The sequence below is a fragment of the Olea europaea genome, chromosome 16 (assembly GCF_002742605.1).
Source record: "Olea europaea var. sylvestris chromosome 16, O_europaea_v1, whole genome shotgun sequence".
Taxonomy (NCBI): domain Eukaryota; kingdom Viridiplantae; phylum Streptophyta; class Magnoliopsida; order Lamiales; family Oleaceae; genus Olea; species Olea europaea.
In genome coordinates, this window is record NC_036252.1 from 4,012,352 (window position 1) to 4,031,107 (window position 18,756).

The 18,756-nt window shown below is 35.0% G+C and overlaps 2 protein-coding genes across 2 annotated transcripts; both read right to left on the minus strand.

Annotated features, from left to right (window-relative positions):
- LOC111412509 (pectin acetylesterase 12-like) lies at positions 1 to 4,958 on the minus strand (the record flags this gene model as incomplete). Its single annotated transcript, XM_023043450.1, has 9 exons — positions 4,880 to 4,958; positions 4,247 to 4,302; positions 1,529 to 1,639; positions 955 to 1,084; positions 773 to 846; positions 598 to 684; positions 401 to 525; positions 170 to 284; positions 1 to 45 (listed from the first exon to the last, which is right to left on the minus strand). Coding segments are annotated over exons 1-9 (822 nt in total), but the record flags the coding sequence as incomplete, so codon positions are not given.
- Positions 4,959 to 14,311: 9,353 nt separating this feature from the next.
- Positions 14,312 to 18,488, minus strand: LOC111411776 (protein NRT1/ PTR FAMILY 4.5-like). The gene is made up of 6 exons (XM_023042375.1): positions 18,232 to 18,488; positions 18,074 to 18,161; positions 17,648 to 17,865; positions 16,464 to 16,895; positions 15,741 to 15,865; positions 14,312 to 15,448 (listed from the first exon to the last, which is right to left on the minus strand). The coding sequence occupies exons 1-6, from the start codon at positions 18,232 to 18,234 to the stop codon at positions 14,482 to 14,484; spliced, it is 1,833 nt and encodes a 610-aa protein (XP_022898143.1). The 5' UTR covers positions 18,235 to 18,488; the 3' UTR covers positions 14,312 to 14,481.
- Positions 18,489 to 18,756: the final 268 nt, after the last annotated feature.

The window sequence follows — 18,756 nt, forward strand, 5'->3', positions numbered from 1 at the left end:
CATCGGGGTTTCAATGTTGGCAATTAAATTCTGAGGAAAGAAGCACTGAGAAGGAAAAAAGCAGTAAAGAGTAAATGATAAATGGAATACATGATAAAATTTTATATGATCTCTGTGAGAATCAACGGGAGAAATGGAAGATATAAAAACAAGAAGAGGAAGACTTCACCGAAGTTGGATCTAGATGTTCAGTACAAGAGCTTGGCAGGTTTTTCTTAACACCCTGCAAGCTAACTACACCACCAAAAAATTCTCTCAGTGTATGTCCACCTGATATGTCAACCCTGCAAACCCATAATGGATATTGTAGAAAAAGATGTAAGAAGGGGGGTGGGGTTTGGCACACACGAATTTCAAAGTAGAATGAGAGATGACTAAGAAACTGAAGGTTAAAAATTACGCATCCATAAATAATCCAGCGTCACTCAGACACTTCACTTTGGTGCTTCCAGGAAAGAAACTTTGGAACTCATCACAATGTAAAATCGATGCTAGACCACCGGCAGAGCAACCAGAAAGAAGGGCCTGAAACACAAAATGTAGTATCAAGCGGGAGAATGGGAAGAAAACAGCATTAATTGAATAGTGAGAAATTACTTGGTCTGCATTGTGCATTCCTCTTGACATTAAGTCTTCAATTGCAGCTAGCCATATACGTTGTCCTCTGAACTGCAAACCGGTAGCCTACACAAAAAATTTCTTAAAAATCACTTCTTGATGCTCATGTGTTTAAACAAAACTGAAGAACAAAATGTCACAGCATGCTGTAAACCTTATCTTCACTGTCCCCAGCAAAGGAGGCCCCATCACAATATCGAATCTTTACTCTATTCCAGTTAAAAAAATCTGATATGGAAATCAAAATTAGAAAAAATGCTGCCAATCAAACTTGAAACAGAAGAAAGAAGAAATCAGTGTTATTAGTAAAATATGCTAAACTATCCAGTAATGAACCTGGATTCTCTTCAGCCTTGTTGCTTAGTATTCCAGTGAATGGAATCTTCTTTTCAAAAAGATTGGACGACCCACGATGTGTCCCTTTTCGGTAAACACAAGTTCTGATGTTGTTACACCACCCTCCACCCTGCCAAAGGTTTCAGAAAATAAGTTTTTTGTGTGAATAAAGCATTACTATGTCTCTTAAAAATATATTTCGCTGAAGAAACCTATGGGCAAACATTGGTTAATATTGAAATATCAAAAAGTTTGAAACAATTTATATACACGAACATTTCCTACATTTAAAACTATACTCCCAAATCATCAATCATTAGGACCTTTTTCAATAGGATTAATCTAAGTATGCCCCCGTGGACTATTCAAGATATCGAGCTTCTACATGAAGTACATAAATTTTATTTCAACAAGTCACTTTCATTCAACTCCTAGGACTAACAAAATTCAACAGCCAAATACCCAATTTCTTTAAGTCCTGCGAGTAAAACTAACAAAGTAATAGAATAACAAAATATTTTCAAAATGCTAAGCTAAGTGTGAACATATTCATTAGGAGACTTGTCAGACAAACCTCCAATTCAATGAGCCAACGGTTTGCTCCTTCCCCGTGCCCAGGATGCAAGTGATAGCCAGGTAATGTTCCGTCCAAACACACTGCAAAAGTTAAGCACGAAGAGAGAGATCAGGCTAAGAGTTATCAAGTTCAAAGCTAATTTTCCCGTTAATCTCAATGATACTCCAGTAATATTTACCATATTAGTTTATTTTTCTGTAAAGCATAAATTTTGCCTCAGCTTATTATGATAGCCCACCAGAAATGATGGCTGGCACTAAATTTAGTTAAGTATCTACGACAGATGTAAAGTAACATAAATCATAAATGAAATACAAATAATCAAGTCATTGGACAGTTGAATACGTGTACATTGAGATACCACCCATAATTTTTTATTTTTATTTTTTGAATTTATTAATTATTACTCCCCAAGAAACTAAACATGGTCATTTTCAACATGGAAATCTAGCCATCAACAAGAAGATAAAGTAACAACAAACCACTAAAATTAAACATAAAAATTCAAGATCTATTCAATGCAGATATAAACATCCCAGAAGCGCAACAATCAGTATAAATCCAAATTACAAAAAAAAAAAAAAAAAAAAAGGGGGAAAAAAAATAAAAATTNGTGAACTGGGTTGACAAGTAGTGAGGTAGGGCCGAAATGCCTACTAAAGTGTGGGATTGAAAGGAAATGATATGGAATGACAATGGGTACACGGTTTGTGGGGATTTGCTTAATATATATTTCTTTTCCTCTTCATTTTTTAATTTGTTTTTCACAGTTGTGTCCCTTAAAAATGGAGATATACAAGACAAATGTTTATTTAACAGCAATTTTTTGCCGAATCCATCTATTAGGGACAAAATACTACATAAGTAATAGGTTAAGGACTCAAATGCCAAAAATAATAGATTGAAGATCGATTTGCTCCTAAGTCAATAGGTTAGAGACTAATGCTACAATTTCCCTTGGCAGATACCAGGAGTGACTGGTGCTACAAGTTTAGAATCTTAAAATAAAAGCGAAGCAAAAGCTAAAATGACATAAAAGAAGCTTCAATCACTCTGCCCACTTTGTGCTATAAAAATAGTATGAAATGTATGGAGTGAGATCTCAACCATGCCTTTTAGTTAGCTCTACAAAATGAAGATAGGCTTGGAGTGAAAAATTTGTTTAGAAACGTACGTCGAATCAGATGTGATACTTACGTCGACTTATCTCTAAATGGGATCTAATCAACTCCTCAATTGAAAGTCATGACATAACTAATTAACTGCGCAACAGTTCAAAATTAAAATTGACACAATTTGAGAAGTGGATTATCTATATATTAATTATATCTATACTTCAAGTATGTGAACTATAATAAATGGTATCAAAACGAGTATGAGGTGGATGCCCTAATAACCTACCTTTTTGCCATGTATTGAAATGTTGCGATCAATGAATTTCGACGTGGTGTAATGTTATTCTATGGGCATGACATGTAGACCAAATTTGTAAATTTCTAATGTAGAGTGTCCACTTCTGCTGGTGAGCGCATTTGCAAATTTGTTATGTGGACCAAATTATGCATTTATTTCGAAAATTTTACATTGCAATTTAAGAAAAAATAAAAATAAAAATAAAAATAAAAATAAAAATAAAAATAAAATAAAATAAATAAAAAAGGCAAAGAAAACAAAAGAACGTGGCGGCATAGGTGAGTGGAATTTCATCACGATCACCGCCTGATTGATTGCTAGTATGGGATACAGCTGTAGAGCTGTATGACTTTTAGATGTTTCTCGTGCCCAAAATAAAGTCAAGTGCATTATTCGACCAAAGGTCCAACGTTGGAATAACATTATATGGTGAAATGATCCGATTTATTAAGCCGTGTTTGATGGAGATAAAGATAAAAATAAAATTTTTAGTAGATTTTGATAAAAAGTTGTTAAAATATTTGACTTATATTAGAATCTCCGTTTGTTTTCTATTTATGTAAAAATGAAAATGAAAAATATAGTTATTACGACTTCCACACAAAAGATGGAAATTCAAATATGGTGGTTTGATGTGATGAATAACGATCATATTTTTTTTATTTTAATGGAGGAAAGAATGCGAAATAGACAGAGGCTTAATTTGTACTAAGCAAGGGCTAAATGTATGATATGAAACTTATTTTATTGAATTTATTGTTTAGCCCTTGTTTGATAGGAATTAAAATTAATATTTTAGTCTTGGTTAAAGTCAATAATTAATTTAAACCACAGAGTTCATGAGATCTATAACTTTTTAATTATATATTTTATCAACTTTTATTAAAATTCTATAAAAATTTAATTTTAATCCCAATTAAACAAGAGCGTCATGTCATATACTTTATATGAATATTATTATTCTATGATTATGTATGGTGACCCGAAGGGAATTGTTTGTCTAGGAAATCTATGATTCTGTCTCGTTATCGAGTCACATTTTGTTTGCTGTGGTCTATTGCTAAGTGGTACACGAATAGAGGTGTAAAGAGACTTGGCAAGGCTCACAATTTTATTTATTTATTATTTTTAATTTTTAATTTTATTAATTTTATTTATTTATTTTTTCACGCATAAGATTAGGCATTCCAATAAAATTATCAACATATAAGCCCTTCGCCCACACCTATGATACCAAAATGTTCATAAACTATACTTATAAGGGTATGGTTTGTCCCTTTGAACTCGCTCAGATCATCTCACCTCCTCTAAATCTAATCCTTCGATATCGAAAGGTGACTGTATCTCAGCATGACATACTAATAACCCATCAACCCCATAGAATCACATCCAACTTCATTGATAGTGGCATTTTAAGACATGGCAAGAAAGTATATATGTCAAGAAATGTACCTAGCTAGTCTATGTTTGACCTTCATTTTTTCAAAAAATCATTTTTTTTTGGAAATTTAATTTCAACTACACATTTTCTCATTTAATAATTTTATGTGTAAATTTAAAATTTTTCCTTCCTTTTTAACCACATATTCTTCGAAAAGTCAATATTCCAAAATACGCTATCTCCGAAAATGTAGTTCAAACAACAGAAAATCTCATTTTCCAACTACCTAAATTGTTTGTCCTTCGGTTGAGGTTTTAATTGCTTCACTTGATCAAGGGATATCTATTTAACACGATCTCTCCCTTCTACCACCGATCTTCGTAGGAAGCTTTCGAGGAGATCATTGATGAGGTTTTTCAACATAAAATTCCTTTTGATAATTTCTTTTGGCTTCAAGATGGGCATCAAAGTAGATCTCCTTCGTCTACTCCAAGTCCTCGTTGACTTGTTCCTCAAGATTGTCTCTAAACACTTGAAAAATGCTCAACTGAGACCCTTGTCTTGGTACCCACTCTTTAGTCTCCTCCTCCTATTCTTCAATGGCCTCTTGTTAGTCTGCATTCGTATATCCATTGGATCCACGACGTTAGTTTTCTCAAATTTGATCAACTCAACTCGACCACAAAGCTTAACTATTCTAACCTAAGGCTCCGACTTCGAGGAAGACATTGCCAATGTCATTAAATTTTTTTTGGGATGAAATGCACAGAAGATGTTAGGAATGTGACTCAAATTAGGAGATTGAAGATGCGTAAGTAAACTTTTACTTGGAAAGGGAATCTAATTGCATCTAATAAAAGGAAACAAAATTTTGTTGAAATTGGGTCTCCTAATTGTCATATATTTTCCTGCCTTTTAGGACTTTTCTAGGGTTGGCCTATAAATATAAGGCTCTTCTATCAATTTATATTAGACAGTTTTGTAAGAAGCAGTTTTGCTAAGTTGTATTTGTTTTTTCCATATTGTTCAGTAATAAGCATCGTTCCCCTGCGATTAAACCTTTTTGTTATTCTTTACTTTAAATCTTGTTTTCATGATGTAATCTTGTTTACTTCAATATTATTATTAAATCTTATTCTTTACAATTCGGTTTGGAATCAACAAGTGGCATCGGGGCTTTCGCGCCGAACAAGTGGTATCAAAGTTTGGTTCCTTTCGAAGATTGGTTGAGATTTTTTGGGATGGCTGGGTTGAAGTATGATATTCTGCAATTAGATCGCAATACAAGGTTCTCGTTGTGACAAGTAAAGATAAGGGTTGTTTTGGCGCAGTTGGATTTGGAAGATGCGTTGCTGGGTTTTGACAGGATGCCAACTGATTGGATAACGAAGGAGAAATGACGAAAGGATCGGAACGCTGTGTCGTTGATTCATTTTCATTTATCCAACAATATTCTGCAGGATGTCTTGAAGGAGAAGACAACGACTGCTTTGTGGTTGAGACTAGAGTAGTTATGTATGACTAAGAATCTGACCAGTAAACTGGCTCTTAAGCAAAAGCTGTATTCCCAATGCATGACGGAAGGAAGATTGTTGGAAGATCACATTGCTGTGTTCAAGGAAATAGTTACAGATTTGAAAATGTTGAAGTTTAAGTACGACGAAGAGGATCTTGCCTTGATCCTATTGTGTTCGCTGCCTAGTTTTATGCGTCGTTTCGGGACACAATCTTCTATAGTCAAGATACTTTGACTAGATGATATCTATGATGCTTTGCAGTCAAAGGAGAAGATGAAACATTTGATTGGAGCTACATCAAGGGATGATGAAGTTTTTGTATCTCAAGGTGATCGATGGAGAGGCAGATCGAGAGTCAACTTTAATAATGTGTACTGTTACTACTGCAAAAGGAAGGGACATATTTGGAAAGATTGTAATATGTTGCAGGCTAGAGGTGATTTAGCTGCAAATCGTGGCGCGCAACCTTTGACTTCAGATGAAACCAATGTAGTTGAAGATTTTTTAGATGGAGGAGATGTGATGTTGATTGTGGTATATGACGTGGAATCTAGGCCTGACGAGAAGTGGATTCTTGATTCAGCATGTTCACACCATATGTGTTTCGATAGGGATTTATTTCAGATATATGAGGTTGCTCAGCAATGTGGAGTTGTAATGAGAAATAACCAGTTTTGTTGTATTGTTGGAATCGATCAAGTCAGATTGCGGTTGTAGGATGGGACGATTAGAACACTTGGCCAGGTTCGACATGTTCCTAATCTGAAGAGGAATCTCATCTCGCTTAGTGCCCTAGATGCAAAAGGGTATAAATTCTTTAGAGGAGGTGGAATCTTGAAGGTCCTAAAGGGAGTCCAGGTTGTACTAGAAGGATGGAGAAGATTCTAGTTATACATTTTGCAAGAGAGTGCAGAACATTTTAGGAGATATTTTGACAAGTTTAGTACCGTGGTGGAAGTTCATTTTGGTACAGTATCTCTAGGGTTAGGCTCTGAGTCGGTTTAGAACACTGCTAGGGAGAGCGTTGGTGATTCCACTTTGCTACCAATTTCAGCGAGTACACTGTGTTCAGTTGTCGGGGTTGGACTCATCGAGCATAAGTACCATGGTATCAGTAATGTCTAGGATGCTTCTAGGAACGTTGAAGGCGATAGTTTTAGCAAAGGCCCTTGTGATCAAGCATCTGGTTTAGTTCTTGCTACAAGGTGTGCTTCGCCTTGTGTGATGAACATTAATTCTTTGGTGGATTTGGGAACCCTGGATTTGTGTTTAAGTGTCGGTTGTGGACGTCGGGCAGAGGACGCGTATTTGGTTTATATAGACTGATTACTGTGTTGAGGAGATTCGGCCAGTTCATTTCGCTGCAGACGGATTTGAAATCTAGGAGTTTTATTCGTTGCACGTGTTGAAGAGTCCAATTAATTTTGGTGGAGACGGATTTGAAAACTAGGAGTTTCGTTCGTTAAACCGAAATTTGAGTCAAGGTGAAGATTGTTAGAAATGTAACTCAAATTAGGAGAATGAAGAGGCGTAATTAGACTTTTACTTGGAAAGAGAATCTAATTGTATCCAACAAAAGGCAACAAAATTTTGTTGAAATTGGGTCTCCTTATTGTAATATATTTTTTTGCCTTTTAGGACTCTTTTAGGGTTGGTCTATAAATACAAAGCTCATCTGTCAATTTTATTAGAGAGTTTTGTAAGAAGCAATTTACAAAGCTCTTCTGTCAAATTTATTAGAGAGTTTTGTAAGAAGCAATTTTGCTAAGTTGTACTTGTTTTCTTTATATTGTTTAGTAATAAACATTGTTCCTCTGCGATTAACTTTTCTTGTTCTTCTTTACTTTAAATCTTGTTTTTGTGGTGTGATCTTGTTTATTTCAATATTATCATTAAATCTCATTCTTTACAATCCCATTTGGGATCAATAAGTGATATCGGACCTTCCGCGGCCAACAGAAGATACGAAACACAAAGAGCCTACAATGACAAAATGGAACAATGAAGAAAATTTCAAGAAAAGAATTATACAAATTAATTGAACGACTATAATGTTTTCTTAAGCATCTTTGCCAGAGATAACTAAAAATTTATCATCAAATTGGCGAGGGTGAAATGAGTTTTGGCGAGGGCAAAATGAGTTGAGATATGCTATCCTATTGAATTGTTCAATTGGTTGTTAAACCAATTAATTATTAACACGCCATCAATTTAGTGAATTAGTGATGAAGTTAATGACGTTAAATTTGAGATGATATGTTAATTATTAATGACATATTAATAATTAACTGGTTGGACAACCAATTAGATAACAAAATTGAACAGCAAACCTCAACTTGGACAAAACGCTCTCATCCTAAGCAAGATTGACCATAGGGATGCATAATTAGTAGATGAAGGCTCCACACTAGCTTACGAGCTTGTTTTAGGTCTATTTTGATCGATGCTCTTTTTCTTGGACAACCGATGACTTATATTTTTTCATCGTCCTTGTTTTTTTATTTGAGAAGATGAGCAAAGAATATATTCTTCATTACTTTTTCGTCTAAACTCTACACCATAAAGTCATCGCAGTCGCTAGGGGATGGATTGTTAAATGCTTGATGGTGCAAAAAAGAAATTATGTCTGAACTCATTCTGCTTAATTATGCAAATTCACGGTATGAAGAGCCTCTATGTTAAATACGGGTGAAAATTGTGAAAACGTGCATTTACATATAGTAATTTTCGAAACAAAATTTATACCCTTGATAAATTTAAACAACACAATATATAAGGTGCATAGTCCAACTAAAACTACAAAAGAAATTGAGTCATTGACCAAGATACGAGGTAGAAGATGCTACTTAGAAGTTTTGGACTTAAATTTATAGACTCCAAAATAGAGACGGTTGGAAAATTGTTGCATGAATTATATTCCGTTAACTTATATGCAAATATGACAAAATTGTGATTAATTGTGTAAAATATTGGATAGAATTTCGACCTACTGAAACCAAGATACGAGCAAGAAAATATGGACAAATTAATACTTATTAAAATTTAGAAAATAGAATGAGATGAAACGACGCGAGTTATGCTATTACAAATCTTTTTAAGATAAATTTTCGCCACCTTCTATGATCAAATGGGTATTTGCCCCCAAAGATACAACGATTTTTTTTTTTTTAAATTAATATAGCACAATATCAATTTTGCTAGACGGACCAAAGTGTTGATGGTATTTTTCACCAACGGGAATAGATACCAACCAAATTGGTTGAAAGGAATTTTGTTTTTGAAATATAATTCAAATATAATTTCTATTTCAGCAAAATAAATATGACAAAATAGTTTGAAGTAGTAAGAGAATTTAGAAATCAGTTTTCTTGAATTGATTTGGTGTAGGAAATATGGTATTAGGGGTCCATTCAGTGCCTTTCGAAATGGCTGCATCTTTTGATTTAAATAAAAATAGACTATTAGATCAATCTTTTCATATTTAGCGGTCTAGATCGTACCATATCAAATAGTTGTGACTTTTTATAATGTACATTTTTGAATAGTCACATTCAATTCGAAACAAAATGACTCTCTAATATGCACTATTTACATGTGAAGAGTCGCTGTTAGTCGTCGCAGCAATTGAAAACCTTTCTAGTTAACACCTATTCATAATTGTCTCGTAAATTTCAATAGTTACAAGTTAAGCCCATGAGCTCCAAATCTAGAGTAAGAAACAATTTTGGTATGCATATGCAAAAGGTGGAAAAAGAAGACGACCTAGATCAAATAACAATCAACAAGGTCAACGTGGCCTTGTTTGCCTAGAATAATTCGTATAAGCTTAACTTATTTCACTTTACTCGTAGTTATTTCGATTTTTCACTGAATTTGAAGAATGCTATTCTCTATCACACTTTATTCATAATCACGCTAGCAAATGCACTTTGAATGTGTTTTTATTATTTTTCTATCTTTTCTTTTCTTTAAAATTTTCGTCCATATCTCCAACAAGAGTACCTTTCTGGGGGCATAAGTATGAGTCCAGCAAGGGCTGGCCTTGGCCTAAGGCCAACTAGGCCATGGCCTCGGACCTCCAATTTTTTGGGGGCTCATAAATATCATTCAGCCCACATATATTTACAACCAGCACCAAAGCCTAAAAAAAACCTATGGATTTTAGCTAGGGAACACTCTGCCGATGAAGAATTCCAGGAAAGAAGAGAATGGTTTCTAAGCCATTAAGGAAGAAAATTGAGACTCCAAGGAGTTGTCTGGCCATGGTTTCTAAGCAATTTTCTTTGTCTTCATTCGAGCCCAAGGGATTGTTTGGCTATTCATGTCTTGGATCTTGAAGATGGAAGACATAGTGAAAACTGTTTCTAAGGTCAACTTTGATCTGTATAATTTTTAATCAAATTCTTGATTTTTCTTTTCATTTTTTGAATTCTTGCCCTTGATTCTCTGTTCATGAACTTTTTTTTTTTTAATTACTTCGCTATAATTTACAGCGTCTTTGGTTTAGCTTTTACCTCACTTATTTTGCTAAAAAAAGCTACTTTTTTCACTACCAAATTTTACTTATTCAGAAAGCAATTTGCTGGTGAAACTGTTGTGCTAAAGACATACTTTAAATATAGTTGAAATAGGCTTTTTATTGAGATTTTGATCTAGTAAGTAGCTGAATTGAGAAGGAAATTGGTATAAATATCAATATTGTTGATGTGCAGATCGATAGTTCTTTTTCAACCTTTTACAAATGGTCTTAACTTTGCTCATGTGACGCATTATCTCCGTTTCATAAGTATTGTTACTTTTTTTTTTGTTTTAAAATTATGCCTAAGGGCCTCATATATAATTTGTTACCTGGAGCCTCAAAATTTTCAAGGCCGACCCAAAGTATAACTGCAGTTTTTTTTCCCCTCCACAATTTTCATTTATTCATGAAGTCATATTTTTTATTATACTCCCACTCATCTCTCTCTGTGTCCCCCTTGGACGGAGAGCGCCGATGTGACCTTATTTGTCTAGCATTGTCCAAGCACATTTGGGATGCATTCAAAGTGTCATTAATGCATGGCTCCTTTATTGCATCATTAGTTGGGGAGGTCAAGTCATGCACTCGCCTTAATATATATATTTTTTGTTTTATTATTAAAATATGACATCTCGCCTAAAATAATTTAATTTTGAAATTAAAAAAATAGTTAAAAGAAGGTCACATAGTAACATTTACTATGCCAAGCACTGCATTGTTAGTCCTATAAAGCCATACAATGGAAAAGCTGTAAATTCAAGACGATTTATCTACTATTCAAGACAAATGCTTGCACAGATGAAACGTTACAATCTTTTATTCCCATCAAAGAAGATACATATAAGGAGTTTATAGGTCTCCTAAACCATGTATCGACCGTCTTAGAGAAAAACTTAACGAGTTGTCTTACTTCCTAATGACATTATAATGAGTTATATACATTAATAACTCATGTTTCTATCATCTACTAAAGTCTAACGAAGGATATTCACGAGGAACTCTATCAATAGAAATATTTATTTTTCATGTCATGGGATAATTACTTGACTGCTCACACTAAGACGACTAATTAATCATATACAACACATTTTTTTCTTTGAATTTTTTGTGTTATACTAACATTGATTAGACTTTTTAAATTGGGCAACTTACAAAAATACCTCGAGGTCTTTTGAAAAATAATATGAAAAGATTTTGAAAAAAAAAATTGTGTAAAATTAAGAAAAATGACAGCAATTTCAAGAAAGTGATGAAATAATGCTCCACTATCTTAGTTTTCGGTCATGCGTCCCTTATGAATTCCACCAAGTTCAAAATGCCATTAAGGTTGTCCTCAGATGAATATTAGTTAATACCGTATTAAGTACGTCTTGGGAAAAAGTTAAAAGACTGTATCATTCAACTTCATAGCATGAGGGCCGTGCTGGGCCTAATTTACCGTTTTAAATTATTAAATTAGTTGGACTATAGCTTAACAAAGCTTGGACGCCCAATTAATTATTTGTAATTATAACTAAATATTGGGCTTGGTACACCTCGTGGTTTTAGACCAATGCTCTAGATGCAGTGAATAAGGGAAGACCACATATATCCTACATATAAAAATCATATTTCTAAACTAACAAACTTCCTAAAATTTTACAAAAATAAGGTGATAAATGAAATTATTATATTTAATAATAATATAATATAATTAATCTACCTACTCCACCACCACCCCACCCCACCACACCAAATTTTAAAATTTAAATTCAAACAATTCTCTTTATCTCTCCGCCTCATCCCACCTTCGGCGGCCCCACCCCATCTCCAACGACTTCTCCGATGACAACTTCGACGACTGCTCTGGCGACCCCAACCTACCTCCAGCGACAATTGCAATGGTCTCTGGCAACCTCCTTATGACCATTTCGGCAACTGACGTTGTACCTTTTTTTTAGGCAATGACTTGCGACCAATTTTATTAAATCTGTGATATATGATCAGTTCTATTAGATCTGTGAATATATGCAACTATTTGTGATCAAATTTATTTTCAGTGTGACTGTACAAGATCGTCTAATTTGTGATTGTATGTAACTAAATTCACTGACCCATGTTATCTGTGATTAACCGTGACCAACTCTGTTTTTGGTGTGACTAACTGTGACCAAAATTACATTCAGTGTGTCTGTTTGTGACAAGGTCAATCTTATGTCACAACCGGTCACAATTAGCACAAAATTGGTCACAAATAGTCACAACAAACACAAATTTGGTCACAAGGGGTCACTACAAACAATTATGCACTCATTGCGACTCGTATCATAATTTGCTCCTATTTCAAAGCAATAATAGAATTTGTGATTGTATGTAACCAATTCACCGACCCATGTTATTTGTAATTAACAGTGATCAACTCTGTCTTCGGTGTGACTAATTGTAACCAAAATTGCATTCAATGTGACTGTTTGTGAGAAAGTCAATCTCATGTCACAGTTGGTCACAATCAACACAAAATTGGTCATAAATAGTCACAACAAACATAAATTTGGTCACATGACGTCACCACAAACAAATATGCACTCATCGCGACCTTTATCATAATTTGCTCTTGTTTCAAAGTAATGATCGAGATACAAATGACGTTTCCTAGCCCCAGAAGACAAGGCTAGATGAAGGATAGGCCACTGCATTTTTGCCAACTCTAAATTTCTGACAATTGCTAAAAAGAGGCAAAATCTCTCTTTCTTTCTCTTCTAATAGCAAACACACAATCGAAGTAATGGAGGACTTTTCAATTGAGAAAATTCAATTATCTAGCACTACATTGGCCTCCCTCATCCACCGTGTCTCTGCTGCCACCAGTGACCTCACCACTACGATCTCTTCTATCTCCATTTAAACCACACCCAACCACCACCACCACAAAAAATTCCACAAACTCGTCGCCACCACCACCACACCACAACACACCATTATTGCGCCACGCAACCCACAACACACCACCACTGCACCACCCACAGAACACCACCACCTCCATCATTTCCTCTCTCCATTTAAACCGAACCAACTGCCATCCCCACCAAAAAAACCCACAAACCCCCCGGTCAATACCACCACAGCACACTATCATCGCCTGCGCAATAACAATCTCAAAAACCGCAACAAAACATGTCAAAAAATTTACCAAAAAATCATATGATTGGTAAAACCACACAAAAGTCCATAACACCACACAAAAAGTCCAAATTGTCGCCGAAACGCCGGAGAAGAGTTTAGTCCTTATCACCGTGTCTCAACTCCTCCGACGGTGCAACCATCCTAGTGCATCTACTTAGGCGAAGAGACGGATCTGTACATGTACTTCAATGTCGCGCCTCAACGCTGTAGTTGTTTGCTGGGGAAGGGTTGGTGTAGAGAGAGAGAAATGGCGGGAAGTGGCAATTTTAGAGAGAGAATAAGAAATGTAGAGAGAGAGAGAGATGAGAGTGGGTAGAGAGAGGACAAAAATTTCTTGGTGTGGGTGGGGTAATGGGTTAGATGCGATAAATACGTGTATTAGATTTTGTAGTTATATTTTTATTAGTTTTAATTATTAAAATTTATTTAAGACCTGATTTGTGAAAATGAAATTTAATCTCTTGTTCTTTGAAAATTAATATTTAAATTCAGGTTTCTAGATAATTTTCCCAGTGAATAACTATGTGAGTGCACATGTGCATATCAATCGTAATCGATCAAGAAGACTTTGCAATTTATATAAATGTGGTTCAAAAGATCGTTGTTAATGTACAATTTTTGATATATTATGTTCTATTTCGATATGTGTATCTAGTTTAACAAGTGGTATAAGAGAGAACACGCAGCGCTATGGAGTAATTATAATCCTTAAACAAATCATTTTCTTTATGCTCTTTTTACCATAATAATTAAGGCCCTTTTTGTATAATACTAGCCCTTACAGGCGATGAATAATAAGTATGACATTCACTGATCCACACTGTCAAAATGCTTTTCTCAATATATATCAAAGGGGGAAAAACACACACACACACACAAAAAGAAATATATAAAATGAGAGGAACACGCAATTATATATCTTGATCCATGCTAGTGTTAATCTTCCTTTTCTTGTCTGTCACATGGCTTGATCAGATTCAAAAACTTGGTTGTTTTTCCAACTGATTTCCTGGGTGGGGTCAACCGTGGACCCTCCATTTGTAGTCTTAGATACCTCAATCTCAGCTGGCTTGATCAATGGTACACCGCTGATGGACGGTGATTTGTCCATGCCAGAAGTATTTGCTGTATCTTCGGTTTTGTACTTGTACCATGTTGCCCAATAAAGATAATTAACAAAGTTGAGGCAACTTAGGATGGCCAAAAACCAGTAAAAAAGATTCAAGTTGTTCTTGTTCAAGTCTTGTCCGTATAACCATCCCTTTTTGCTTGGAGATATTCTTTTGGTGACAGAATTAATGATATCCACAAAGACACTGCTCAAGAAATAGCCAAATGAAAGTGAAATCCATGTAAATGAAGTAGAGAGTGATCGCATCCCGGCCGGTGCTTCCTTGTAGAAAAATTCGAGCAAACCGACTAAGGTGAACATATCTGCTATCCCAAAAATGGCGTATTGGAATGATAACCAAAAGAGGCTAATAGGCTTTGTGGGATTTTTCAAGAATTGGTTCTTTCTTTTCACTTCGACCAGGGCTGCCACAGACATTGAAATGGCCGAGAGAACTAGGCCGATGCCAACACGCTGAAGCTGCGTGATCCCGGATGGATGCTTGGTGATTTTTCGTGCGAAGGGCACGAAAATGATTTCGTAAATAGGGACTAGGATCATTATGAAGGCTAGGGGAATGACGGGGACTGATGGTGCAGGAACTTGGAAAGAGCCGAGTCTTCGGTCCATTAGGGAGCCTTGTTGGACCGAAAATGTTTGAAGCTGTGCCAAACATGTGTTCAATAGGATTGTGCTGGCTATGATTGGCAACATTCTTGTTAGAACCTTAACTTCTTCAACTTGTGTCACTGTACAAACTGTCCAAGGTGTTGGCTTTGCATTTTCTCCAAGAATTGCTGCTTTATCTAGGCATCTGCCTCAAGTCATGAGATCCATTTACGAATTAAAGATAGTTTAACTACGAAATTAATCATAATCAGCTTAATTATCAAACTTATTACTATATCTACAACAGCAACACAAAGACTGTAGTTACAAAGCGGAGCAGCCTACTTACATATCATGCCAAGGGGCAGCTAACTTTACCTTGTACTATGTCCATTTTTTAAATTTATTTTAATAGTTTTCATGAAATTTTTTTTAACTATCATTTATAGATATTATTTTGAAATGAACAGTGTATATAAGAAAGAACTGAAGGTCACCTGAATTGTTCTGTATGAGCAATTTTGGCTTCTGCCGAGACAAATTCTTTCTCATTAATCTCATGCAGTTCATTGGGGTTCTCTGGAAGTGACAATCCTCGATTTTTAATTGCCACAACCACTACCTGTGAATATAAATTAAGTACTCTTAAAACGTGGGCACTTGTTACATTGAAAGCTTTATATACATACACTTGCAAAATTCACCAAAAAAATTCACTTATAAAGTACGTATTTTATAGATTAATATAGATAGAGACCTAGAAAATTGAAGTACGTAATATATTATTATAATTACATCTTTGTTTAAGTTTTCAACATATGGGATTAGGCCTACTACACTAGTTACTGTCTATAAATTATTGAAAATCCTTATCTTATAAGTGCAGTACCATTTTAGTAGGAACAAACATAATTATTTAAATTGTATCTTTGAACAAGTCCTATCACTTGCAAAACTTATTTATTTATTTTTGTTAAAAGTCGTAATATGTGCATAACTTTTATAAATGAGTGACTATGAAACTATAACTCAAGTTAAGCTTTTAGACAATAACTCATGTTCTTTTGCCCATAGTGGAAAGTCTTACCTTGCTCACTTTGAAGAGAACCTTACTTAGGATTCTCACATTTGTAAAGAATCGTAAGTAAGGTTCTCATTTGATATGTCATAACAGCAAATGGGTAGGAGAACAATTTCATTTAGACAATATAGTTGTTTACCTGTGCAATTCTTATGATAGGGCTGTCTCCGGGGACTTCAAGGCGGTAAAAAGGCTTTCCGAGGATTAGAAAAACATAACCAACGAAAGTGGTAATGGAAATAATGAGAAAACCTTTCCACCAACCATTATTGTTGTTGGAGGTGCTAACCCATACTAGGACAGTGACACCAATGGAGGACCCAATTGTTGAGCTGAGCAAAAGCCAGTTGAAATAGCTAGCAAGAGCCTTGGATTCTTTTGGATCTTTTGAATCAAATTGTTCAGCACCAAGTGGAGGAAGAGAACCCTTGACCCCACCAGTGCCTAATGCTAACAAACAAAGTGAAGCATAGAACATGACTGCTATACCACCTTTTACACATCTTGACTTGCCACAAGCCTCTGGTTGCAAACTTTCATTATGAGCTTGAATTGTCATCATCAGTAGGGCCTAAAGGGAAAATATTAAGGATATTAGTTGTTATTTCACATCACCTAGAAAAACATTCTACAAACAACACTAATTCATATATACCAAGAACTAAGCCCGATTTTTGCCAGTGGTCAGGATAAAAACTTTCCACCGTTGACGTGGCAATAGAATTTTACTTACGGTTCTCTTAAACTCATAGAACCATAGTTAAGATTCTTTGGCTACATCAGCATAGGAAAGTTTTCATCCTATCAACTGGGAGCAAGAGATCAGTTTCGTATTAAGAACATACTTTGGGAACACAGTAACCAAGACTTGATTTTTAATTTCTTTTATTTTCTTAATATTTTCTTTAACTACATTATTTAAAGGATTAAGAACCCGTTGATCTTTCAACTTCAATGAATTTTCACGAATTCTCTCGTTGGTTCATTTTGTTTCAGGTTGGTCACTGAAATAAATCTTTACATTGAACTGGCTAGTAAATCACAACTTGATTAATCTATCAATATTATTAGTCAACTAACTGAGAAATGGATGTAGTAGCATACATGGCAAGTGCATTTTCCATTAATCAAATTAATTAATATTTACAAAGTCAACGAATTTGTAACGTAGTTCAAGTTCGGTTAGGATCTTTAAACAAAATGAATGAAATGAAATTTCACTAAAAGTTCAATGACAGCCATCGACCGGTCTTAAGTGAATCTTGCAGGAAAAAAATCAATAATACTTTAGAATGAGTTATAATTGTATCGAGCTTAACTTACCAGCACTTCGAGGATACCAAAAGTTATGCAGGTGTTGAATCTATTAAGATAAGTGTCCGAAATGAAGCCACCAACGACAGATAGCAAATAAGTCGATCCCAGTAAGTTTGTGAGAGTGTTTGCTGAGCCAGATAGATCAAAATGCATCTTCAGAAAAAAGTACAACACCAAACTCACCATATTAGCAACAGAACCCATGTTCTCTAATGCCACCAAGGCTACACAACAAAATAATAATGCAGAATTAGCTCATCAAACAGCATTATAAACAAGAAGCTTGGTTAGCCAAAAGATGGTGATCTAATCAATTATGTAAAAAGTTCGTGCTTTTTCTAAGAAAGAAGGGGTACACAAAATTTCTCAAGAGGGATTGTAAAGCACATTGTATAAAAGAATATTTGAATATGTTGAAGTACTATGTCTTACCATAAATGAAAGAGGCTGCTTTGAATCCTCCTTTCTCTTTGATTTTACATGGGCCTATAGCGTCGTACCCCGTCTTAGTGTCGTTCTCCTGTTCAAATGACACAACACGTTAGTCGAGAGACTAATCCCGTGGGAGAAAGAGAAAGTGAAAGACTCACCATAACTGGTAGTTGGAGAAGATTATCAGATAGAAACCAGAAAGAGTTTTCTTATGAATGGAATTATGGAAATTTAAATCATACATATAGCCTAACAAAGCATAATTTATAATATACTATCTGATTGACTGGTTTCTTGTTCTCACTCTCTCCCGCTCTATATCTCTCACAATTTCAAGATCACGACATGGGTGACAGCAAGTTTGATCTTTCACTTTCACAAGGCATTAGTGGAGAGATGATATATGGGTTGTGGGCTCAAGCGTCAAGGGTTATGCCCCCATCCAAGAAACTTTTCTCTATCAAATATTGCTAGAATTTTTGACGTTTCAGGTTTTGTGGTCTCCTTTTGTGCTAAGTCATTAAAGTCATTCAAACAAAAGATGGGCGGTAATTATTGGTGATAATATTGGAAAGCTTAGTTTCATGTTTATAGTATTTATTACTAATGGCTTGATCTGATATCTGCAAATGATGACAATGTTATCCTGCTTCGTATGATCATATCATGTAGACATATGCTGT